This window comes from Vulpes lagopus, chromosome 12, assembly GCF_018345385.1.
Source record: "Vulpes lagopus strain Blue_001 chromosome 12, ASM1834538v1, whole genome shotgun sequence".
Lineage (NCBI taxonomy): Eukaryota > Metazoa > Chordata > Mammalia > Carnivora > Canidae > Vulpes > Vulpes lagopus.
In genome coordinates this window covers 513,112-538,982 of record NC_054835.1, presented here as the reverse complement: position 1 = coordinate 538,982, position 25,871 = coordinate 513,112, and the positions used below count along the sequence as shown (strand labels likewise).

The following is a 25,871-nucleotide window of genomic DNA, read 5'->3' as shown; positions in this document are numbered from 1 at the left end:
GGAGCCCCTCTTCTCAGAGCAAATTCCTACCCAGGGGAGAAAGGAGAACCTGCATGGAGGATCCTGAGGAGTTTGCTTCATGAATGGGCCTTGTTCACCTTCACCTGTGGGACAACAGGGAAAGTGTTCCAGCACCTTCCTGATTGTTGGTCTGCCTTCTGGTGCTCCGTCTATCTCATGCCAAGGCACGGTCTGCTCATTTCACATGGAATGCTGCACCCATGCTTTCTTAGGCCAGAATTCAGTCAAATCCAGCAAAACTGCGTTCAGGTCCTGGGGATCATTGGTATGTGCGCCGGCATAGTGTTTCCTCATCAAATACTCAGTAGCCAACCCAAGTAGTCTAACATGGGAAAGAAAAATCGCAGGTTATCATTCAACCACTGTTGCATCCATATGCATGAAGCTGAGGGACCTGACTTCCTTGCAGAATTAAGACAACCTTTAGAGGGACCCATTTCTGAGAACTCACTATCCACTACCCCCAACTATTCCCCACCACCACCCTACAAGCCAGAGTAAATGTTGCTCCAGGCCCATGGCCACCAAGAAAATGGCTTGGGGTACCTACATGCCATCTATGTTCTTGAAGAGTTTCATGGGCTTCTGCCACTTAAGAAATTGGTCACATTTAGAAAAACTTAGCTTCAGTGAACATGTCAAGACTATATAGGAAAAACATACTATTATCTCTAGAGCTTGCCTGAAACAACAGCCTTATTCCTGAAACAGATATTTTGTGAAACCCACCATGACAGGCTCATCAGAGCTGGAGACAGGCCAGCACTTAGTTACCAGCCTCACAAGGACGCAGACATCTCTGCTGGCTTCCCATTCATCTTCCACACATGGGCTCAGATGAGATCTTCCCTGTGGCTCTTCCTTCTGGCTCTTGGGTTCTGAAGTTAAACATCTTACAAGCTTGGTGTTCCAGACAGGCCCAGTCAGCCAGGTGTGTCCTGGGGAGAAGTTTTCCAAGGTAATGACTCAGGATATTTTGATTTGGCTCAGCTAACACTTATTGGAGGCCTCCTGTGCACCTGCCACTGTTCTACTTGTTTTCAGAGGCATTATCTACTACAACTGGTGGGGTTAGCTGCTTCAGAAACTGCCAGGGACCTGGCACTGGTCTCCCGGGGCTGCAGAAACAAGTTCCCCGTTGGCCTCAAGCAGCAGACGTACGTTCTTTCCCAACTCTGAGGCCGGAAGTCTGAGGCCAGGCGGCGTTAGTTCCGGGCCATGATTCCTCCAGAGGCTCTGGGGGAGACCCCTCCCTGCTCCTTCCAGCCTGTGGGGGCCACAGACATTGGTTGGCTCGTGGCAGTGTCACTCCAATCTGTCTCCTCTTCTCATGGCCTCTTCTCTACCTGTCTTGTGTCAGATCTCACCCTGCCTTTGTCTCCTGAGGATACCTGTTCTCCTAGGTTTAGGGCATACTCTAAACCCAAGATAATCTCATCTCCAGAGCCTTAATTCTATTACATATGTAAAGTTTCCTTTCCCAATACCGTCACACAGCCAGGTGCTGGGGCTCAGGACTACTATTCGGACTCAGGGCCACTATTCAGCCAGCTACAGACCTCTTCTGGTTGCTCCCCCAAGTTCACACTGTGAGAAAAGGTCACAGTGAGAGGTGGAACCTAGGCTGGCCGGCTGACTCTGAGCTCAGACCTGCAGTCAGATCCTCAGCCCTCAGAAGCCATTACATACAAATGTGGCCAAAGGGCCCTGCTCTTAAAAAACCTACAGCTAAGGGGGAAGGAGCTTTGCGTGTTGGTTATGAGTAAGGGCTCTTATGTTCAGTCGATCCTGATAACCTTGGGGAAATTATGTCACCGCACTTGTGTTCTTGTAGGAAAATGTGTCATATGGAAAATGGGAATCATATTAAGAATAATAATAGCCTCACATGGCCATGAGGAGCAGATGACAGTGTCAGCCCACGGGTATGAAATTCAGCAAGAACCCAGATGCCCTGATCCTGCAGCCTCTGCGGTTAACCACTGTGCACCCTGCTTCCTCCACTTGCTAGGACTCCCCAGAATATTGGAATCAGAGCCTCTGAGTAGAAAATGGAGAGTGTCCAGGTCCCCAGGAACCTAGGTGAGGACGATTGAGATGGCAAAGCTGACTTCAGGGTTTTGAGCTTGGCTCAGTTGGGAGGATGGGATTGCCAATAACAATATGGGTGGAAATGGCAAGAAGCAGGTTTGTGGGGTCCAGAGACACAAATCGTGCTCAATGTGGATGCAAGTGGGACACCTGGGCAGATTTGACTGGCAGGTGTTGGACTTCGAAGGTGACTTTTGAAAGCAACTCTGAGCTTAAGAGTAAGGGAAAGAATTGACACAGTTTGGCAAATTCAAGTGCTATCACAGGTTAAGCTTCTCAAGGGGCAGAGGGCAATCAAGAAAAAGAGAAAATGAAAGTGTCAGTACTTGCTGATTCATGGTTGCAGCACTCAATGTTCTCACCTGTAAAATGGGCACACTGCTGTTTTCTTCCCAGGCTGTTGCTCAGGTGGCTTTAGATCATGGATGGGAAGTTGCTCCATAGACTTGGGGTGGAACCACCGTAGCCTAAAGCAGCAGGTCTCAGCATCAGCCACATTTCCCTGGAGGCTGAGGGCCCCCTACCTCCTACAAGGAAAGGCATGTGGTGCTCTCCCCGACCTCTGCGTTTTGGCTGAGGAAGCAGTAATTGTTCATTCATCAGGTTTGAACTGGGTTTGAATCCATTCATGATCACCAAAGGAACTGTATGATAACAACTGGAATGTCCCCTTGCCTGGACGAGGGGTGCACTGTTGCCAGCAGCTTTCATGTTTCAGACAAACAGGTGAAAGTACCTCCTGCAGCACTTCTGCTGTGCCACCCACATCGCTGGACCCCCTCCCGTGTGTCCCCCTTACTGTGGGGGGGGGGGTAGGTCGTAGTCAGTGACGTTGCCATGACAACCAAGGAAGAGGCTAGCTCTGACTTTAGCTCCACTTGGTGCCTTTTAGTCGGGGAAACTAAATGATAGACTTTCTCTTGTTTTCTTTTTGGGGCGCGGGGTGCCCACCACTTTCCTGTTGACACGGAAACATTTACTTCTGCCAGGTGAGTTGGTCAAGTGAGGATATTAATTTATTTGAATGGGCATTTGGAGAGGCTATCGTGAAAGACAAAAGTGTCAGTGTGCCAGGGTTTAGGACGTTGTATCACAAAAAACTCACTGCTCCGTATGACTGTCCCTCGGGGAGGGGTGCTGAGTTGGGTGTGACAGCCTCCACACCCCCATTGGCATGTTTCCAAATCTCTGGGACCGTTCAGCTCTCTTGTATTGGGGACCAGAGATACGCTGGGCATTCTACAAGGTTCTCTGCATTTGGAATTCTGTGTCATTCTCACCAAACCCCCATGTATTTAGTATCATTGTCACCATTTTGCAAATGAAGAAACAGAGAAGTTACGTACCTTTCCCAGGGCTACTCAGCTAGTAAGTGGCAGTCCTGGTAAGCTCCATCCTAGGCCTGCTGGATGTGCAATCTCCACAACCACCCTGCCCTAACCTTGTACTTGAATTTACAGAGTCTCTCTAGGGCCATCTGGGAGGCATCATCTAAAAAATGTATCATGATAACTAAACATTTAGTACTTTTGTGAGAAACACCACTGTACACTGTCTGGATGTCTGCTTAGGGAATTGTGCAGTGACAAGAGAAATTAATACTTTAATGGATTTTGACAACTCAATGTTAGGGGAATTCAAATGACATAGAGAAAAAAGTTAGGCTTTCTCTCTGGACCTGGTTGCTAATATGCATATGCTTAATGTATTAGCCACCTTTAAAACAAAATCTAATTTTGTTAGGACTAAAGTTCTGGGAGGGAAGGACTGCTGGGAGCTGGAGGAGGCAGTTAAATCTTCCTGGGTGGGCTTCAGTTGACCAGAAATCACTGATTTTTGACATTTTGTTCACACTTACTCACTCTCCAGCCAGGATGCTAGCCTCTGGTGTTCTGTCTCCTTATCAAATCCCTCCAAACCTCTGGGAGGGGAATTCTGTTGTCCAGCACCGTTTTGCAGAAGATGAACAGAGGCTGAGTGAGACCCCAACTTCCCCAAGGCCATACAGTTAGGAGGGAGTGAAGCTAGGATGCCTTATTCTTATTGCCATAAATTATTATCGTTGCCCTATTACCATAAAAAATATGGCTTTCTAGAACCTGAAGCTGAAAATGACACCTAGAGGTCACCCTGCCCATTTTCTTGCCTATGGGCAAAATTATACCAAATTCTTCTCTTTGTCTTAAAGAATACTTTTCTTACACAGTCATCTCTCAGCACACTTTTTTTTTTTTTGCATTATCTATTAAATGTGGAGTACTATTAGGGGAATAAAAATGGATTCTATTTTCAGCAAACTCGCAGTCTGTGGAGGACAGAAGCCACAGACTTACATGGCCATAACATAAGTTTAAAAAATGATAGATTCCACAAGAGAGGTATAAATGAGGTGCTGTGGAAAATCCAGAAGAATGTTTCTGGTGGGGGGGATGAGGGGAGGCTTGTGGGCGGGTTGGCATTTGAAGTGTTGGCATTTGCAGGATGTATAGGATTGGGGCCTGGCTGTTGGTGCTAGGGAGCAGGACACAGGCAACCAGGGACGCAGGGTAGGGGTGGGGGGCTGAGCCTGCAGAAACTGCTGGGCCTGAGGGCATCTTATGAAGAAAGACACCAGAAAGGTCAGTGGCAATTAGGAGGGCCATGGTAACCCCAGGAGGAGCAGAATGTGTGAAGCAGTGGAGGAAGAAAGGCAAACAAAGCGTGCTCACGTGGAGGTCAGGAGAGCATCAAGCACACCAAGTGACCCGCTCTAGGCTCTGGCCCACTGGGCCAGGGTTCCGATTGCAGTGTCCTAGCAGAACGGCAGCAGAGAACCCCACTGGCACTGCTGAAGCTTGGTGGAAGCCCAGAAAGAGTAAGGTCTTGAGAGTCAGAGCCAGATTACCAGATGATACCATTTGGGAGGCATGTGACCTTGAGTATTTCATTTAACCTGAGCTTAGCTCTATTGGATAAGCAAAATCTAACACTTATTGAGTGCTTACTGCATGCCAGGTATGGTTCCAAATGCTCGACGTATCTATGTTAGCCCATTTCATTTTCACAATTCTATGACCTGGGTGGAATTATTATTATCCCCATCATCCAGACAAAGATAGCAAGGCACGAGCAGGTCAAGAGACTTTTCCAAAGTCACCAAGCTAGTAAGCCAGCATTCCAACCCAGGCATTCAGGTTCCAGTATATATGTTAATATGTAAATCTTAGGTCTTGTGTGGCTGAACCATAGTAATTAATGTACGGGAGAGTTCCTGGCACATAGGAAGAGCTCAGCAAGAGTTAGCCCCTCACCCCCTGGTCAGAAATACGTGCAAAGTCAGGGCATCCTTGCCTGAGAAAGATTTGTGGGATCGACCCCATAAGGCCTCACTCACATTAGTGAAAATCCCATACAGACTGATGCACAAGAAAACTGCCTCAGAAAGCAAGATCCAAATGCCTTGGCCCCTGGGACACTGAGTGAAGATAGTCTTGTGTTCAATACCCTTACTGCAGGTTGACAGCCAGCCATATGGCACCCCTGGGTGGGAAGGACCCTCAAGGACAAATCAGGGACATGCGAAATTCACAAAGTGGGCAGATTTCATCCAGATCCTGAGGAGGAAGGATATTTGGCCTGAGCTATGCCTACTGAATCCTGGGGTTAGGGTTCACCAGGCATCTAGTATACAAAAGAGAATTAGGATTACCACAGAAAATGAACTACATTTGGAAGAAATTGAGTGCCAAAAAGAATTACAATCGAAGCAAAGGATAACCTTCCCCACATGGTTTCCCCCACTTATCATCTCTGTTCACACAGGCCTATACTTTGGTGCCGAACAGTGTTTAAACACTAAAAGTGCTTTGTGTTGCAGAGAAGCCCTGAGTATGTAATTAAAAGGATCCCTTCATTAGCACAACTAGACAGTGAAAGCTTGAGTTGGCCTTTTCTGCTAATTTTTGGAGGTGGTAAAACAGAGGCTAATACAACCACTGATTGCAATTGTCACATAGACAGTGCTTTGCCACTGCCCCCAGGAAATCTTGGTTCTTCTCGAAGATAGACAGGATCTTCCCATCATAGGGAGGGACAAAGAGAAAGGAGGATGCGTGGGGTCTGGCAACCAGAAGTGGAGGGGTGCGGCAGTGTGGGGCTGCCACCAGGCTCCAGGCCCAGCCTTCTCATCTTGGCTGCTGACTTAACCTCTCAAAGCATCAGTATCCTCGGATGTAAACTCGAGGAAATAATCATTAGATTGTTGTGGTGAGAAGTCAATGAAACACAGCCCAATTGTACCACCGTCAGATAATTTTGAGTACCGGGACGCCTGGGTGGCTCAGTGGTTGAGCGTCTGCCTTTGACTCAGGTGGCAATCCCGGGGTCCTGAGATCAAGTCCTGTATCGGGCTCCCCATGGGGAGCCTGTTTCTCCCTCTGCCTATGTCTCTGTCTCCCTCTGTGTGCCTCTTATGAATAAATAAATAAAATCTTTTTTTTTAATAATTTTGGAAAAAAAAAAAAGATAATTTTGAGCACCTGCTTTGTGCCAGGCCCTGTGTTAGAACAAAAACTCACACAGGAGGGAGAGAAATGCCTGCCCTCCCGGGACTTGGAGTCTAGGGAAAGAACCAGGTGTCAGAGAGATAGTTGCAGCAACAACCATTTCGGCATGATAGTGATAACTGCTGTGAGGAAAAGTAATGCACATCACAGGGTCAGCTTTGGGCAGGATAGAGATTGAAGGTCTCTATATCTTGTGAGGAGAGTGATGAGGACCATGTACAAAGTCCCGGAAGTTTCTGAGAAAGGAATGGCTGATTCTGGCTCCAAAGGCTGTGGAAAGCTTACTTGGGAAAGGTAGATTTGAAGGGTAGTATTTTTCCCGTGGATCATTTGGGAAAGCATGTTTACAGAGAGAGGAGGAACGTGGGGGGTGGAAGGTGAGGCAGGCAAAGCAGGCCCCAGTGCTCTGCTCACGAGGAGGGCGCCTTGGACAGGGGCAGTCAATGCAGGCCTGGCATGTAGGGAAAAACCCTTCTCCGAGGTCTGGTGAAAAGCCTAAGTCTGGCCTGATCTTCCATGGAAAGACAGCAGCCAATCACCTGGTGGGGTTAAAGTGGGAACTCCGCAGCCCTTTGGGCTAAAAATATTTCTCTTCTCTGACCACCAGAGTGGCCTCAAGAGTCTGAATCTTTTCATTCACAATCAGAATGTTGGCCACTCTGGCTTTAGTGTTTTGGGTTTTTTTTTTTTTTTTCTTCTTTTTTTTAAAGGCTCTGGACAGGAAGTCAGGAGAATTGGGTCTGTCCTTGCCACCACCTCTTGCTTGATGGCTCACCTCAAGCAAGTGTCTGCCTCAACTTCTCTGTGCATTTCAAAAGAAAAATGAGGTGAGAGGACCCCCAGGGTCCCTGCTCACTCCATGGTTTAAGTTTTTCTTTATGTGGGGAGCAGCAATTCTTTTGTGACATTGTTTGGCCCCTTATTTTGTGACATTAATAATCCTCAGTAGAGAGAACCAGGGTGTCAGATAAGGGGCAGTTACCCAGTGAGGTCTGAGAAGAGGAGACTCATATAGGGGATCTATTCAGGGTGGGACAAGAGGCAGGTGCAGTCTGACCCTGGGCACCTTGCCAGGCTGGGCACCTGGACTCCCCAGACATCAGAAAAGGAGGACAGTCCAGTCTATTTATGTGAGTTGTGGGTAGAATAGAATGTCAGACAGTGGTTAAAGAAACCCCATACTCTCCAGAGTTCCCAGAGGGGTACAATGATCTCTCCCATCGAACCTGGAGACTAGAGAGTGAGCATTTCGAGATGATGGCATGCAGGAGATAAATATGTTGGTGATTATAATCACAGTGGCCAACCGGTATTGAGGCGCTGTGCCAAGTACGATGTGTCCACTTTCTCTGTAATTACATCAGCCCTATAAGTTAGGTGCCATTATTTTCCCCATTTTTTTGTAAGAGGAAGCTGAAACTTTGAGGTTATAGGACTCACCTGGGGTCAGCCTGCTCAAGAGTGCAGAGCTGGGATTCCAGGGGACCACCAGGCTGGTGCCCTGTGGAGAAGAGCTGCCTGGCAGCACCATTCTCTGGCCTCCATGGCAGTGTGCTTCCCTTACTCCAACTGCCCAAGACAAAGAGAGCAAGGACGCCGGCAAGACTCCGGCTGTGTGCGAACCACCAAGCAGAGAGAGCCCTGTTAGAAAAGAAGCATATTGCGAGGTCTTTGTAAAATGAGCTGTCAGTTCTTTCATACGGAAAATGAGAGGGCTGAGCCCCATGACCCCTGAAGGCCCTTCTAGCTCTGAGATAGCGAGAGTTCTGGATCTGTGGGAATGGAGGCACCGGAGTGAGTCCTCATGTTTGTCCTTTTGTTAACTCATAGCCTTGGCAGGAAGATGGTCCTGCAGCGCTGAGCCGCACCACCCCCTGTCTCCCCAGACCCCGCGCCGGCCTGGTGGCTCATCCCTGGCAGGGATCGAGGCCTAGTCCATTGCTGTGGCTGCTGGGGCCCTTGTTCATTCATATTTGTGACAAATGCTATGCATCAGTGACTCGTGTGAGCCTGTGATGGTAAAATAGGAATTGATCGATTGATTTGGCAATCAAAAGGGAACAGCCCCATCGAGGTCAGTGCTGGTTGCTCCCAGGTCATCACACTGAGGTCAGTTACAAGCCCCCCCCTCCCCGCCCCCCAGCAGATTCGTCTGGATGCTTCATAGGCAGGCTGTGGTTTTGATCCTAGGCAATGCAACAGCTTTGTGCCAGGCTTAGGCCGGGTGTCCTCCCAGCCACTCTCCCACCCCACGCCATCCCATAAGTAAAAGACTTCTCTCCACTGTCGGAGGTGAAAATGCATTTAGAGAAAGTGCATAACTACAGTGAATTGTAGCATTATGGAGTGGAAAGCACCTGGGCTTTAAACTCAAGTAGATCCCCAGGTTCAAATCCTCACCCTTAGCCATTACTTTCCAAAGGTCACTCAGCTAATGCCTCAGCCATTAGCTGAGTGACCTTTGGAAAGTAGGTTAACCTCTCTGACGTTAATTTTTTTCTCATTAGTAAAATGGAGCCTCGTATAGTTTGTTAATCACAGGATCATTGCCAGGCTGGAATGAGGTGTTACAGGTATTCTGACTCTCAGGCACCAGCACCTGGTAACTCCTCATGTAGGGAAGAACCATTGTGCACCAGTTAGAGACAAAGACTCTGGCACCTGCCCACTGGGTTTCTTATCCTGGGTTTCTATTCAGTCCAGGATTAGTCTGTCTCTTCGTACCTCGGTTTCCTCATCTGTAAAATGGGAATAAAAATAACACACACTCTGTAGGATTTCATCAAGGTTAAATTTTTTTAAATTACAGTTTCTGGCACATAGTAAGTACCACCAATATCATCACCACTATGTTTGTCGCTATTGCTCTCACATTGCGCTATGGAAGGAAGTGATCAAGGGAGAGAGCAGTGGCCAGGTGAGCACCTGAAGGAACATGGCATGGAGGGGGCAGGTAGGAATAGACCCAGCATGGGTCTTACAGGGACTGGAGCATTGGACAAACTTCCCTGAGTCCTTTTCCTCATCAATTTGGAAACACATGCTTCACTCATTCTATCATCTTCTCTTCAAATAGCATAGCACCACCATCAAGCAAGTGGGGCCATGTGATGGTAGAGATTCATCAAGTGACAGAGCTGGGCTACAGGGTAGTTTCATTTGTTTTTAATGACTTCATCCTCCAACTCTTTAAATTAGCTGCTGGGCTAGTTTAAGGCACTTCTCTGGTACATGGTTTTTTCAGGAATGACAGTTTTTCAGGAATGACAATGCGCATTGGAAATCCAAAGGGACTGTGGAGACAGGTCTTGGCCACGTGGTGGGGAAAGGAGCCTGCTTACCTCCTTTTGCCAGTGTAGCACCATTGCCCACCAGGCTCTACTGCCAAGCAGTGGATTGTCCAAGGTGTTCTCTCCCTTTCTATCCCCCATGGTCAAGCACTAGCCAAATCCACGTTTTCCACCTTAGACCTTAGCCTGCATCAGAATCACCCACAGGGCTTGCTAACCAGATTGCCCAGCACACTCATAGTTTCTGAGTCCATAGGCCTGGGGTGGGGCCAAGAGTTTGTATTCCTAACAAGTTCTCAGGTGCTGCTCGTGCTGCTCAGGTGATGCTCAGGGCATATGCTTCCAAAACAATTGACCTAGAATATTTCAGGGGCTTCCTAACATCATTCAATCCTCTGATCAGGATACATACTGTTGGCAGGCTCATTCACCTTCACCACAGTTCTGATTTTGCCACTCCTCTCCCTTAAATCTACCCCTTCTGATCTCCCACACGATGAAATCCAAGAACCCTCATCTGACATCCAAGAATCTGTAAGACCTAGACACCCTACAGTAGCTTCCTGGTCATATTCCCACCTATTCTCCTTCATACATGCGCCTAGGACCCAGCAAAACGACCTCCTTCCATATGCTCTAGAGCCTACTCTGGAGGCTCACCTGGCCACTTCCACCTCACTCACTTACTGTTTACGGATGGGTCTTGTCGTCCCCCAACTTGGTCACATGCTCTGGGTGATAAGAACTGTGTCCACCTCACCCATGTATCTGAGGCCCCTGGGACAAGTAAGTGCTTGGGAAATAGTTCATGAACAAATAAATTATTGAAGGCATGCTTAACTAGAAATGGAAATTATTTCTCTGAGAGAATCACGCACTTTCTCTGAAACTGGAATTTGACTTTGCTTTATCTACCTTCCTATTTTGTTAATTTCTGGGGATATTTACAGTGTATGCCTAAGGAAAAAGAAGTCTTTGGTTTGATTTATTTTTTTTTAAGACTTCATTTATTTATCCGTGAAAGACACTGAGAGAGAGAGGCAGAGACATAGGCAGAAGGAGAAGCAGGCTCCGTGTGGGGAGCCCAATGCGGAACTCGATCCCAGGACCCCCGGATCACACCCTGAGCCAAAGGCAGACGCTTAACCCCTGAGCCACCCAGGTGCCTCTGTTGGGTTTGATTTAAATCAAATTAGTACACACACAAAAATCAGATTAGCACAAGAACTGTATAGTGAGCTAAGTATGGAATGTGTAGTAATATAGTCCTAAGTATAAATTCTGATTCCACTACTGATTTGTGATGTTAGGCAAGTATTTAGGTTCTCTGGATCTTGGGTTTCTAATCTGTAAAATGGTACTAGTTTCTACTTACCTCATAGAATTGTTATGAGAAACACTGAGATAAGTTGCTTGGCCCAACGCTTGACATAGTAGGTCTCCAATAAAAAGCAAGCTTTCCAGGCAAAATGGAGATAGGTGGTTTTTCACAAGAGTTTTAACAAGAAAGAATTCAATTTTATTTGAAAAATGATAATAGGGAAAACATTCCAGAATTCTAATGAGTCAAGGATATACCAAATTCAATTTTTAAAAAAAAAAAGCTATCCTAAAGGACTAGTAAGCTTGATTTATGTTTTCTTTATCAGTCACTTTTATTTCATAAATCTGACATTTCCATTAAAATGCTTTTAAATAAAAACAGGATTTTACAGTATTTGTGATAACTTGGATCTCAATGTGATTATTGGAATCAGCTCAAGCAAGATACCATTTCTCATTGTTTTATTTCATCTTCTAGATCAGCTACATCTTTACTGTCTTCTTCCAATTGAGTAAAACACTTTCTTGTGAATTTGTGGTTTTAAGTCCATGAAAATGGTATCTGTAGCTTTGAAGGCCCTTTCTATGTTGAGCTTATTAATTGGGATTTGGGAAGGAAGGGAAATGGCAGTCAGCCAGTAAACACAGCAGCCCTTGAAAGAAATGTGAAGGGCTCACATTAAAAGATAAAAAACACCTATTCTGCATGGCTCTGGGTATAGGGTGGGGTACAGGCTGAGGACAATGGCAGGAGACATCCTCTGACACTACTGGGAAAACCTTCCCAGCTCGAGAGGTCCCCTGGAGGTGGTGGGGTCCCCATCACCAAGCAAAGGCCACCACCGTGGACCTTCTGCCAATGAAATGACCCACTGGTGCTAGTGGCCGTATCTGCCTGGGATTAAAGTTTCTTCTCTGAAATGGCATTGTCATGGAAATGTTCTGGAACTAGATAGCAAGGATGGGTACACAACACTGTGAACATACTACATGCCACTGAATTGTACACTTTAAAGTGGTTAAAATGGTGAATTTTTGGGTGCATACATTAAACCACATACCAAAAACTAGATGGCATCAATGGTCAGAATGACCTCCAAGGCAGCCACTAGCTGTGATATGTTTCTGAGTGGGAGCACATCGCCTAGGGACCCATTATCACATTCCATTTAGTCAAAGAAAGGCCATTTAGACACTCAACTGAGGGGGTGGCTAATTAAATTATGGTTCGGGCTTAATACCAAATACCACACATCAATGAGAAATTATGCTCATGAAAACATTTAATGCCATGGGAAGACACTTGTAATGTCATGTAAAGTGTAAAAAGAAGGATTTACACTGTATGTAATATGATGCTAACTTTACAAAATATAGATAAAAAACACAGTTTATCCCTGAGCTGTGGACTACAAATGATTTAGATTCTTCTGTAAATTCTTCAAAATGTCTACAAAGAGCATGGATGACTATTACAACCTAAAAACACTATTTAAAACACAATGTAAATAACAATACTTTGGATTCAGTGACCCTCAGCTGTGTGAATCATGCTGCATTTACGAGGGTTTGAGTGGCAACGGATGAACACAGGTTGGAAGGACAGAGTTATAATTCTGGCTCAGCCATGGCAAACCTTGCTGCATCTCAGTTTCTTCACCTGGAAAAGGGGCATAAAAATAACAGCCACTTCACAGGGCTGTGCGAAATGCAGATGAGACAGTGAAGGTGGGACAGCTGACTGGGAAGATTTCAGAGCTCGCTCTGTTGGCACTGAGCACATTCAAACTGTACATTTCCAAATCTTCCCTCTAACAAAAACTTAATGAGTGCCTATAAAGTCAGTGATTACCACTTATCCAGTAATTTTAGAGCTAATTTCCAGTAACACTGCTACTCTTTCCTTAACTGTCTTTCTATAACTTTCATGTGAAAACATTTCATCTGAAAAGTAACCACCTGACTTTTATTTACAGTCTTGAATTCAAGGAGATGATAATAAAACCAGCTCAGCTGGAGGGAGATTGCACCCCACCTTTTCCGGCAACGGTGTTTCTCCTGAGGACTCCAGTCTCTCTTTGGTGGGAGGGAGGCTTTGTTTCCCCAGAACCATCCATGTGGCTGAACTCCAGAAGTTTTCCTGGGAGCCTGGGTGGCTCAGCCGGTTGAGGGTCCAACTCCTGATTTCAGCTCAGGACATGATCTCAGAGTTGTGAGATGGAGCCCGGTTGTAGCTGGGCTCCATGCTCAGCAGGGAATCTGCTTGGGATTCTCCCTCTGCCCCTTCCCTGACTAGTATGCATGCTCACTCTCTCTCTCTCCTTCCAAAATAAGTAAATAAATCTTAAAAAAAAAAAAAAAAAAAAAGCAGGGGAATTTCCTTCTGGCTGTTCTGGTTCTGCCCTTGCTTTGAGACCCGTGCCAAGACCCACCTAAAAGGAACTGTGAACAGAATTTATAGAACTTGACTCAAACAAGGGGGTTCTCTTTCTTAGAGGCTAACTCCTTAGCCCAGAATGAAGGGAAGACTATTACAGCAGGGCTGTCAAGGCTTGCTGTTTCTCTATCAAACCTCTTCCCCCACTTCAAAGAGCTTACAAAACATCATAACCTTGGTATTTTGAGACATGTCTTGCCACTAAAAGCAAACTTTCCCAATTCAACAAATTCAGATTCAATGAAACATTTCCCAAGCGCCAAAAGTGATCCTATAGAGATAGAGTTGGATGAGATGTGAGGGAGGACTTGGCATATAGACAAATACAGTGCCGCTTGACCAGAGGAACAAAGAAGCAAGTCTGAGAAACAGGAGTGGGGCATTGTGGGGCACTAACACAATTGAGGAGACAGCTGGACTTGTTCTGGAAGTGGAGCAGAAATGTGCCAGGCAGCCAGGGCCAGGGGAAGGCCCCAAAGGCCAAGGAAAGCAGGTACGAAGATACCAAGATGGCCTGACTTGGTGACTAATGATGTGCTTGGAAGTGGGAGGACAGGGGATGAGGCCATTTAATCAAGAAAAGAGTAGAAAATGGCCCTGATGTCAAGCTCAATACCATGTGACATGGTTCTGATTTTCCTGGAGTTAGGCAGTGTTATTGACCCAGTACGACGTGCTCAGGGTTCTGTCTCAGGAGTGGATGCATGGGTGGGAAAAGGTTACACCAGTTCCCAGACCAGCTGCAGGCAGCACAGCAGACATGAAAGTGAGATGAGCTGCCAGTGCAGAGAGGCTCCAGCTGTGGAAGGGAGCTGGGTGTCCAGTGGGCACTGAATCTCTGGTCCAGAACAGGCCACTGAGCAGCGGAGTGAGGGGGTGGCAGGGAGTGCCCAAGGCCTTTGAGGGTATAGTGTGTCTAGGGAAGTGATTGGAAAAGAAGATGGAGAAGAAATCCAAAGGGGGCCTTGGTGCCAGAGTGAAGAATATTAACTTCCTTGTAGGCACTTGGGAATCAGTGAAGAGTTGTAGTAAGGAGCAACCCAGCTAGGTTTGCTTCAGAAGAAATGCCCCATGGGGCTCCTGGATGGCTCAAGAGCATCTGCCTTTGGCTCAGGGTGATTCTGGAGTCCCAGAATCGAGTCCCACGTCTGGCTCTCTGCATGGAGCCTACTTCTCCTCCCTCTGCCTATGTCTCTGCCTCTCTCTCTCTCTCTCTCTGTGTGTGTCTTGTGAATAAATTTAAAAAAAAAGAAGAAGAAGAAGAAGAAATGCCTTGTGGGATGCCTGATGGCTCAGCTGATTGGGCATCCAACTCTTGATTTCAGCTCAGGTCATGCTCTCAGGGTCGTGGGATTGGGCCGTGAGCCTGGCTGCGCCCTGAGCACAGAGTGTGGAACCTGCTTGGGATTCTTTCTCTCCCTCTCTCTCCCTCTGCCCCTACCCTCCCACCCGCCTCCTCTCTTGCAATAATAATAACAATAATAATAATAATATTTTTTAAAAATTAGAAAAAAATAAGGAAGACCTTCCTTGGTGCCAGTGTCTATGGGTCTATGGATGGGAAAGACTGGAGGCCATCGATCTAGTTCTGGAGAGAGTCAACAAGTCCCAATGGGGGAGAGCAGAGCTGGTTTCAAGAAATACTGAGGACTTAGAACTGGTAGCAGAGGCAGAGAGGAGGACTGGCATTTATCCTGACATTTCCTGCTTGGGTAGCTGGCAGATGGAGGTGACATTCACGGAGATGGGGAATGTACAGTTGGGGTGAGGGAAATGGGCATTTTCGTCTGGGGTAGCTGGGGGTCATCCTGAAGGTGCCACTGGTGGTGCCTTCTGCATATGCGGGTCTGGAAGTGAGAGCATTCCAGGCCAGAGGTGGATATGTGAGAGTTATTAACTGTGGAATTTTCTTGAATATCAGAATAGGATAGCCAGTCTCAGGAATCACAACACTATAATCATATTTTTTGTGTGAGTTCCAAATAAGAAAATAGTTAAGCCAGAAAACATAACTGTGCCTATTCCTAGAATTGGATAACTGATGTATCTTTGCAAATTGTTCATTGAACTGTGCTTCTGGATTCTTGCCAGCCCTCAATGAGATTTTTATATTTCTTAATTATTCAATTACTACCCACCAGTAGGAGTTTGAAATCAAAACTAAGCTGCTCCATAAGAGAGTATTCTCTTGAATCATGAGTGCGGTAAAGGAAGATGTCCATATTGGGAAACCAGAGGAAGCATAAGCTTCCGGTCCTGGCTCTGTCCTGGGTTCAAGTCCCAGCCATGCCACACACTAGCTGTGTGAGCTCGGGGAGGTCGCTTCTCTGGGGTCAGGTTTCTGGTCTATACAATACAAACAGTGACAGTGCTCACCCCTCCTGAGATTGCTGGGAATCTAGAGAAAGGTGAGTATGTGAGGGAAGGTGCTTTGCCTACTATAAAACCAACTCCAGATGCTGGATGTGCCCTTAACTGCCCGTGTTCTTCAGGTCCCAGCCGCACAAGAAGCCATTAGCCGGGAAGGAAGGTCCTTCTGACTGTGAGCCAGCCGGCACCTCCGACACCAACCCCAATCCTGAAGCCCACCTGCCCTCCATCTGCCTCAAGCAGGTGTTCCCCAAGTATGCCAAGCAATTCAACTACCTGCGCCTGGTGGACAGGATGGCAAATTTGTTCATCCGGTTCCTGGGGATCAAGGGGTCGATGAAGTTGGGACCAACAGGCTTTCGGACTTTTATAAGGTCAGTGAGACCTGCCCCTCGGGCGTGGGATTCGGGCAGGGTGCAGTGCAGCCCTACATCTGGCTGGTCCCACCTCCCTGACCACTCCCAGGAGAGCCTGTGGCACTAGGTAAGTGCCCCGATTGGGGTTGGATTGCCCTGGTGGCTGGCACGAGGCCTGCATGGTACGCTCTTGTTGAGTGACTTCATGAATGTTACAAATAGGACAGCATTCACTCGCAACCTTCCACTTGTGATCAAAAGGCAATGCTGTGCTACCTTGAACTAGGGCCTTAAACCGGGTATAAAGACTTACCCTGGATTCAGAAAGACCTTGTATCTCTTATGCTGGGGTGATGTTCTTCCATTGGTATGTCGCTGCATGCTCAATGTTTGCGAAGCCACAGCAAAGAAACAAGGTGCATCTTTCCCAAGTGTCCATTTCAGGAGAGAAAAGTTAAATAATTCAGCTGATAAATAATTTAATGTATTTATACTAATATAAAAATAGCACAGTTAAATCATTGAGTATAAAACAAAATTTGCATGAATTTTAAACATAAAACATGAGGATAACTGGATGGCTCAGTCAGTTGGGCATCTGCCTTTGGCTCAGTTCATGATCCCAGGGTCCTGGGTTCGAGTCCCACATCAGAGTCCCTGCTGAGTGGGGAACCTGCAAGTCCCTCTGCCTGCTACTCCTGTTGTTCTCTCTCTCAAATAAATAAAATCTTTAAAACAAACAAATAAAAAAATCATAAAGCATGAGATATAGCAATTGTGTTTTTGCTGCAGTCTACAAAATAAGCCATGCCACTTGATCATTCATTCACTTGCCTCTATTCTCTGGGGCACTTTGGGGTGACACAGGAGTATGTATCTGAGGCAAGACTTACTAGCTGTGTAACCCTTGGGCAAGTTAGTGACCATCTCTGAGTCTCAGTGATCCTATAAAATGGGGAGCAAGCCACGTATGCGGCAGGATTGTGTGTCACGCACCTCAAGGCAACTATTCGATGCTGCTGTTGTTTTGCTCATCACTGGTTTTAATATTTCTACCTTTCCCCTCAAAGTCACATTCCTCTTAGTTTTATTCACTAAAGCAAATAATTAGAAGCCTTGAATTGGAAACATTTTGTCATATGCTTTTCTCCAAATGAATTTTATGAATTCTAACTCTGATTCTTTGATGTTCCTGACGGGATGGTAAACAGAAGAATCAGCAGGAATCCTTGCCATTTCAGGAAACCTGAGTTAGTACTTGCACAGTGATTTTGAGAAGGGCTTTATGTTCACTTTGGGAGGGAGAAGGGAAAGCCCAGTGGAAAGAGCACAGGCTTTGGGTCTAGCTTCAGAGCCAGGCACCTCACTTAATAGGTGTGTGGCTTTGGGCAAACCCCTCACCTTCTCCAAATCTCGGTTCTTTCATCTATAACATGAGAATAATCTCTCCTGCCTATCAGGGTTGTTATGAGGTTGGAATGTAATACATCCTAAAGCACCTGGCACAAAGCTTAGGGGAGGGGTCTCGTGACCATTATTTCTATCAAGCAGTGGGAATTCTCAAGAAAGTCAACAGACGCATGTTGTTATTTCCCCAAGGATACTACCTGATACCTTCCGACCCATTAAGGAATTGCATTTGATTCGTGGTAATAGATACTCCTCTGCAAGTGGTTTGTCATAGTGAGATTTGCGCGGCAGCCGCCGTCACCGCCCCCCGCGGCCCCGTCGCCCTCCCGGCCTGGGCCGTGTCCTCATGTCTTCCTAGGGACGAAAGCCAGACACCCGCCCGCCGTGAAAGCTGGCGGGATGCGCATCGTGCAGAAACACCCGCATTCGGTCAGACGACCGGGAATGGGAAAACCCCAGCGCCCCCCAGCCGACTGTGCTCATCTCCGGAGTGATCCCCGCGTGGACAAGGACTTGCCCCCAGCGGCCGCCCAGGTGGCTCGCCAGAAGCCCCAGGCCTCCATTGACAAGCATCCTTCCCCGAGAACCCAGCACATCCAGCAGCCTCGCAAGTGAACAAGGAGGACCGGCGCCTCCATCACCAGTGCCTCAGTTTCCCCAACTTTTCTATTTCCCAGGCAAAGATTTTCTTCAAGATACTGCTCCGCTGGGAAATCTAAGACCAAGTCAAGTGCCCCTTCCTTTGCCTTAAATTTCCATATCTGAAACTAAGAAGGATCTGACCCCCCACCTTGTGTCCTGGGAGTCCTGGTTGGTGGCATTTGAGAATCATTGTATCCCTGCAAGTGCCCTAAGCAGAACTCACCAAGGCCTGATGAGTCAAGTGAAGTTTCCAGAGTTCAGCCTTACTTCTGTGTCAGCAGTCATCAAAGGCCCTCCTGTGGTCTTAAAAACAAGAGGGCACACATTTGAAGGGATGGGATTAAGGCTGGTGGGAAAGTCACCCATTTCCTGCTTTTTAGTAACAGGACAACGTGTCTTAACAGCAGGAGGGCAAGAAGGGCATTGATTACGGAGCGGGTTTCAGGAAGGCAGGGGAGGGAAGGGTTTTGGTGCAGGTGGCACCAGCATTCCTGAATTCCCCTCCCCTTGTGTGGGGGGAGGTCACTGCCTAGGGGGGCCCCAGGTGCTCCTGGGAAAAGCCAAAGAGAAGCTCCCATCTTTAAATTGGCTCTTTAATCGCAGGAGCTATATCCTGGAAAATTAGAAATCTAGGCAGTCTGCCTGCAGGGAGCTCCTCCAGAAGGACATCTGCCTCCTGAACGAGAGAGAGCCTCCACCAGGGAGACCGGGCAAACCTGCATTTCTTGTAATCCTCTCTAGAGCTGCTTTTGAGTTCTAGAAGTGACCAGCAACTAGTGGAGGAACCAGCTTTACTGGTTCTGGGACACTATAGCAAGCCACTGCATGCATGCAAAGACGAATGAAAACCTGCCCCGTTGTCTCCCCAGAGAAAGGTAGAAACACCACATTCCATTGGAGCTAGAAAACACCTGTCAGTCCAACTGAATTCCTTCTGCCCAAGCGCAGGTTTGCCTGGGCCTGCGTTCACCTAGGCCCGTCAGATTGTCCTTCAGCACGTCGTTCCTGTGCAGAGCTGCCTAGACTGCTCCCTGGCTCACGGCTATAGAGTGTTTTATTTTTCTGAAAAGCCAAAGGGCTGGTGTGCTCAGAGGCTGCAGTCCTCCAGAGCTCCAGATGCTCCTGGAGCAGGTACGGCCCTGACACGCCACACACTCGTGGTCATACTCGCGGCAGGTGGGCAGCGCCGCTGTGCACACTGCCAGCCTTGCTGACGTCCTTATCAGGCCAACCCGCAAAAGTGACGCAGACCTATTGAGACCCACCTCTTGCCTTTTCCCGAGGGAGAGCAGCGCTGCTGCACATTCCAGAGGCAGTGTTGAGTTTCCCTTCTCACTGATTTGCTGGGAGGCAGGCTCTAACCCTCAAGGCACCCTGTCATCACACCTGGTAGACGCTGAGATGTTGGTGTAACTGGCTTGCAGAGAGGCAGACCTGGGGGTGGGGGGGCAGCACGCCCTGGAGCACAGCGAGCCAGCAGCCGCCCTGCTACCTCCTGAGCTAGGTCAGGCCTGTGCCACCACCGTACCCTCCACTACAGAAGTTCAGACGCATCCTTGCTACTTTTTAGTTTTGCAGCCTGGAGCACCGTGCTGGTCCCCAAGGTACGGTTTTCACATCCTTCTAGCTACTTCTGGCATGCATCCCTGGGCCCTAAATCATCACATGCAAAATATTTTGTTGAATGAGTTCATCAGTTGTTAACCTCAAGGGTAATAATGATTGTAATTAAGCTCTTGCACTTCCTTCTCAAAAAAAAAAAAAATAGTGAGACTAATTTTCTCTCATATAATAGGAAGTTTGGCAATGAGGATTCTAGGACTGGTTAATGACTCCACAATGTGGTCACACCCCACACTTCCTTTCTGTCTCCTGTTCATCCATCCTAAGCATGTGCTTTTTAAGCTTCAGGGTTGCCTTACAGTCACAAGATGACTGCTCAGGATCCATCCATCATGGTCAAGTTCCAGGCAGGAAGAGGAAAGAAGAGAGGAAATGCGAAAGGCCTCTGTCAGGTGCTCCCTTCTAACTCCTAATAAAATTTTACTGAAACACAAGAGATGGGGAGGGAGAAGATTTGAAAAAAATAACGTACCCTAAAAATCACAATCTTTTTTGCCTCCAGGGTAGGCCGGAAGCATAAGCCAGCAAGGGGATGCAATCTGGAAGGATGGGGAGGGCAGGGCTATGGCAGCCTGAAGAACACGCGCCGTGAATAAAGGAAAGGCTGCTGCTGGGCGGGTATCACCAGAGCTTTTGAATTTTCCAAGAGAAGCAAGAAATGCCGATTGTTATGTAAAATCTCAATACATCTATATCGATGTTGGCGATTCAGAAAATAATTTTTAAACAGTACGTGGGTTCAATCGAAGTATAACTGCCCATAGAGACCACCAGTATGTGAACGCTGGTGTGAAGACAAGGAACATATGAAGAGGACTGCCATGTCCATACATGATCTTGAGAAGAAAACAGAATTGAGAATGGTTCTAGCAAAGGCGCTTCCTAAAACACTCTCAGACTGAACCTGGGTAATGTCAAAAGAATTGCTACAAATCTATCTGTATCTTATAGGCTTTATGACTTTTTCCTTTTTTTTTCTCCTGTGATAATTAAGGGCATTTGCATGTAAAACCAATTTCCCTGAGGTTCCAGGCCATTAGGTCCTGTAGACATTATTCCCAGTCTGCCACCAGCCCTGTCCACGGAAGCGATGGTGACAATGGCAACCGTGACACAGAAGGACACTGTCTTCAGGTGGGAGAGTAGGCGGCCCCAGTGGCCCTCTCCCCTCCCTCTGCACCAACCCAGCCAACATCCTGCGTAATTAAGGATGTGGGAAGAAGTGGAGAAAATGTCGCACAACGTTAATAGACTTTTCCTTTTGAAATATACCAAGAGATCCCAACAGCATCTTAATGGTAAAAGATGAAATTCTCTGCGCTTAGATTTATCTAAGTATGTTCAGTCTTGCCAGCTAAATTTAACAGCAAGTGTTTTGCTAACAACCATTCTCTCTCTCTCGCTTTCTCTCTCTCTCTCTCCTTTCCACTTCGGTTTAAATTTTGCCTCATTATGAATTAATAATATTTATGCCATATGTTAAATTGAGCCAAGTGCCCTTCTCTGGAGCACTACACAAAAGACATATTTGCTGGCTTAGATGTGTACTCCTCTCAGATCTCCCTACGCAAATGGCAGAGGCTGAACTTGGCTTTCACCTGGACGACCCTACTCTTTCTCTCCAGGTTCCTGAAAGAGACATAGAGGGAGCAAAATAAACATCCAACCGAATTTATTTTCAGTGACCATCTCTCATGATGTGCTGCATAGATCAGCAGTTTTAGGAGTGAATTATGCTAATGCCAGTCTGGCCACAGTCTATTTTTCTTTTCTTTTTTTTTCTTTTTTTTTATATATTTTTTTTTTATATTTTTTTTTATATTTTTTTTTTTATTTTTTTTTAATTTTTTTTTTTATTTTTCTTTTCTACCAAGAAATGAGAAATAATGAATTGTCTTTCCCTTGTCTAGACCAAACTCATCGAACCAGCTTTTTGTGTCATTTCCTCAGGAGGCGCATAATAGTAGCACATATTACTGTAAATTAAGCGCCTCTTTTCTCTCTCTCACTTTCTCTCTCTCTCTCTTGCTCGCTCGCTCTTTTTTTTATGTCATAATAATTCCTGGGGCGTGGAGACTTCTTCTCTGAGGAATAGAAATGATATGATTCCTCAGTTTGACAGCTTTCTTTGAGGGAAACACATTTTTGCTAGTTTCTCTCCACTAGATCACTAATCTGGGGGGTGTTCTATGTAAGTCACTGAGGACACGTTGGGCAAATGTATCCTCCTTTGGATTCAGACATTAGTTTGCACGTCCATCCTCCCTTTCCACAGCCTGAAGATTAAAGGGTTTGCCAAAACCAGCTTCATTTTGAGGAAACAGAGGCAGCTCCTCCGCATCTGGAGCGTTTGCTTCCTGCTTCCTGTGAGGCCATTCCACTTGGAGAGCGTGGCGCTCAGCCCCTTCATGGTTTCTGATCCTGCTCTCCTTTTAAATTAGAGAATGGTTTTTCTCTTTTTCCTTTTTCCCCCCCCTTCCACTCCCATTCCTCATAGGGAGATATTAATATGTTTCATAATGGGTAGCTGTGGGGGGTTTTATGCTCTGAGAGGCAACGTGGTGTGTTAGAATGTTCTGGAAAAGAAGTATAAAGGGCCTTGTCTTCCCCTCTGTCATTAACTCTTCCATGCCTTTGAAAATCCCCCATTCTATGATGATCTCTTTCCAGCAATACTGTGAGATCCTATGTCTGAGATATAAGATAGCTTATAAAAATGTATATTATAAGGATCCCTGGGTGGCACAGCGGTTTGGCACCTGCCTTTGGCCCAGGGCACGATCCTGGAGTCCCGGGATCGAGTCCCACATCGGGCTCCCGGCATGGAGCCTGCTTCTCCCTCTGTCTGTGTCTCTGCCTCTCTCTCTCTCTCTCTCTGTGTGACTATCATGAATAAATAAAAAATTTTTTAAAATGTATATTATAAACCAGAGTGTTGGGTTTTTTTCCGTCCTAGGTATTTAGTGTTGGGTTTTTTGTTGTTGTTGTTGTTGTTTTATTAACAAATATCGATCATTTGTTAACTTTCACCTTATAGAAAACTCTTCAGGAAAAATAAGCTTCTTTTCTTTCACAGAAAAGGATGAACAAAAAAAGAGATTCTATAAATAGGATTTTATAGACTGGAAAAAAGTGGTTTCTAAATTTCCCATGAGATGTCAGTAGTTGTTGAGAGGAAATGGAGATGATAAGTGGTTCTACATCATGGAGGAAGGAAGGCTAGGAGCTGTCATTTGCTACTTCCCCATATATGCCAGGTACTAAGCTAATCCTTAAAATGGCTTTGTATGGTAAGTAGCCTTATCCTCATTGTACAGATAAGGAAAGAGCCTCAGTGACTTGTTCAAGGTCACATAGCAAGATTCAAACTCCTGTGCATTGGACTCAGAGCTCTTTTTTTTGCCATACACCTTTCCAGCCCATCCTTTCTTAAGGATTTCCTAGCTTCTCATGCTACCATATTTCTTGGACCTCTCTTCCACTGAAGAATATATCCCTCCCTCCTTAGTCATCTAAGGAACTACATCCAAAAGCATAAGGGGAAATGGTTCAAATGATTAAGTTACCAAGGCTTTACGTTTTTATCCCAGACTCTAAGATCACTTCCACCCTCCAAGAGTCGTATCCAAGACAGATTCAGTTCTGCATCACTCACTGACCTCAGAATACCACCTGCATGTAGTGGACACAAAATAAATTCTGTATTGAGTGAATGGATAGATGAAAAATTAATTCTAAAGTCTTGACCTTCCCTACAAGGAGACATTCCCTGTTTGGGTCAATGGGGACAAGCCTAGGAGACTCTTTCCCTAAGTGATCTTGGTTGTCTTCCCCCAGCCTTATATCCCAAAGCTTCCCAACAGGGCCTCTCTAGAGGCTCTGGCCTTACTGGTCCCTGCCTGAGATGATGCCTTGAGTCGTGGGTTCTTCCTGCAGCCCTCGGCTGGGTCATCTCCCTACTTCTCCTCAAAGGTCCCTACTCTACTATCCTCCAGAGGAGGACTGGATGTGAATTCCAGCTGTGTGATCTTGGGCAAGTCATGTTCCTTCTCTTGGGTCTCAGCTTACGTGTCATTGAAATGGGACTAAGAATACTTCCCTCATAGGGTGGTTATAAAGATCCAGAGAGCCAATGGACAGGAAAGTACCTGGCATAAGGATGGGTGCCCAAGAAATACCTAGAGAATCAGAATTCTTTTAAAGCATTTCCTCTCTCCTGCGGCCAGTGTGGATCCCCACCTTTCCCTGTCCGGGGATCGGATATAGCAATCAACTATATTTGCAGGCATCACTCAGGAGGATGAGTTACCTTGGGAAAGGGATAAATGGAGAATTCTCTTTGGTAAATTACAGCCCCTGCTAAAGGTTTGACACTTCTATTTTCTACCTGTCAGAAAAAAATAACTATATACCAGTGGTCAGTTTGGTTTCCCTTTTTATACTCCATTAACCCACAGAGCAAGCCAAGCAGAGCTCCAGTCCTGTGGGGGAATAGGTAGTCCAGAGGACACTGATAATGATAATTAAGGAAAAGCAGTGACCTTTCCTAATGAAGCTTTTAAAATGAGCAGTGCAGGTTCTTGGAACACTTTGGGAGAACCTGGAGCACCGTCTCCAATGGAACCCAATAGAGATAGCCATTGTGGTGACCGGCAATATGAAAAGCTCTGCACCCATTGACATGTTGTTACTGGGACCCAATAACTGTGGGCTGATGTGTTTGAAACCCGCCACTGGTGACTTGTGATTAAAATACGGAGCAGGAGCCCAAGAGGGAGCAGGATGTGAATTGATGGTCTGAGAAGTACTGGTGGGGAAGAAAGGAAGGAAGAGAGAGGGAGGGAGTGAGCAGGTGCACTGGCATATAAAGAACACCAGTCTTGTCTGGGCACCATGCCAGGCACAGTCCCAGCCACCACTGTCAGGGGTGTGCATGGGTTTGGAGAGGGGCTCTAGGATGCCCAAATCCTGCTTGCCAATCAACCCCTCTTCTGTCGGGTTCCTAAGGGAACTATTCAGACAAGGGCTGATGACAAATGGGAAATCAAAGAACCACTTTAGCATCAGCTGGGGCAGTGGATGAGGACATGTTTGGAGAGCTGAAAGTAGCATTGACAGGCAGCTGGCCTGGGGGTCTAGCTTCAGGATTCCCAGGGCCAATCCAGCCTGAATTGGAATTCCCAGCATGACCCTGTTCAGAAAGATGGTGCATCTGAACAAGCCAAGGGCTACCTTTAGACTGGACAGAGAGCGCAAGCTCTGTGCCCAGTCTGACTGGCGAGCTCCATTTCTTCAGAATGGACAGGGCCACTTGCTGAAAGATCAAGTAGCCCCCAAGTAGCCATTGAAGATCCTGTGTTCTAGCTCTGGAAGAGAAAATGAGAAAGGGGAGAGAGATCAACGGGGAGGAGAACCAACAATTGTGGGCCAGCTGGGTGCCAGGCACAGGCTGGGTCCTTGGCAGGCACTGCTTCATCTCATCTTCACCGCCGCCATGTGGGCAGATATTCTTCTCTTCATTTTAGGTATCAGTAAATAAAGGCACTGAAGATTTAAGTACATGCTCATAGTCACCCAGCTAGAAAAAGCAGCAAAGCCAGCATTTCAATCCTGGCCGGTCTGATGCCTAAATCACGCTTTTTTCAGTGTGCCAGACTGCCTCCCCACATCTCCAGACCAAAAAGACTACCAAAACCAAAAAACAAAACCAAGAGGGGAGTAGGAGGATTGCAAGCGCACCTCTGTGGCTTGGACAGGGAGCTGA

At 46.6% G+C, this 25,871-nt stretch overlaps 1 protein-coding gene and 1 pseudogene across 3 annotated transcripts in view; both read left to right on the top strand.

Moving 5' to 3' along the window:
• The window catches only part of TTLL11 (tubulin tyrosine ligase like 11), a 242,333-nt gene that overhangs the window by 180,428 nt on the left and 36,034 nt on the right, over nucleotides 1–25,871 (top strand). For all 3 annotated transcript variants that reach the window (XM_041725938.1, XM_041725937.1, XM_041725939.1), the window contains one exon: nucleotides 16,199–16,450. In XM_041725938.1, coding sequence (XP_041581872.1) covers nucleotides 16,199–16,450 — 252 coding nt within the window. The remainder of the gene's footprint in view (nucleotides 1–16,198; nucleotides 16,451–25,871) is intronic.
• LOC121472756 lies at nucleotides 16,812–20,432 on the top strand (annotated as a pseudogene).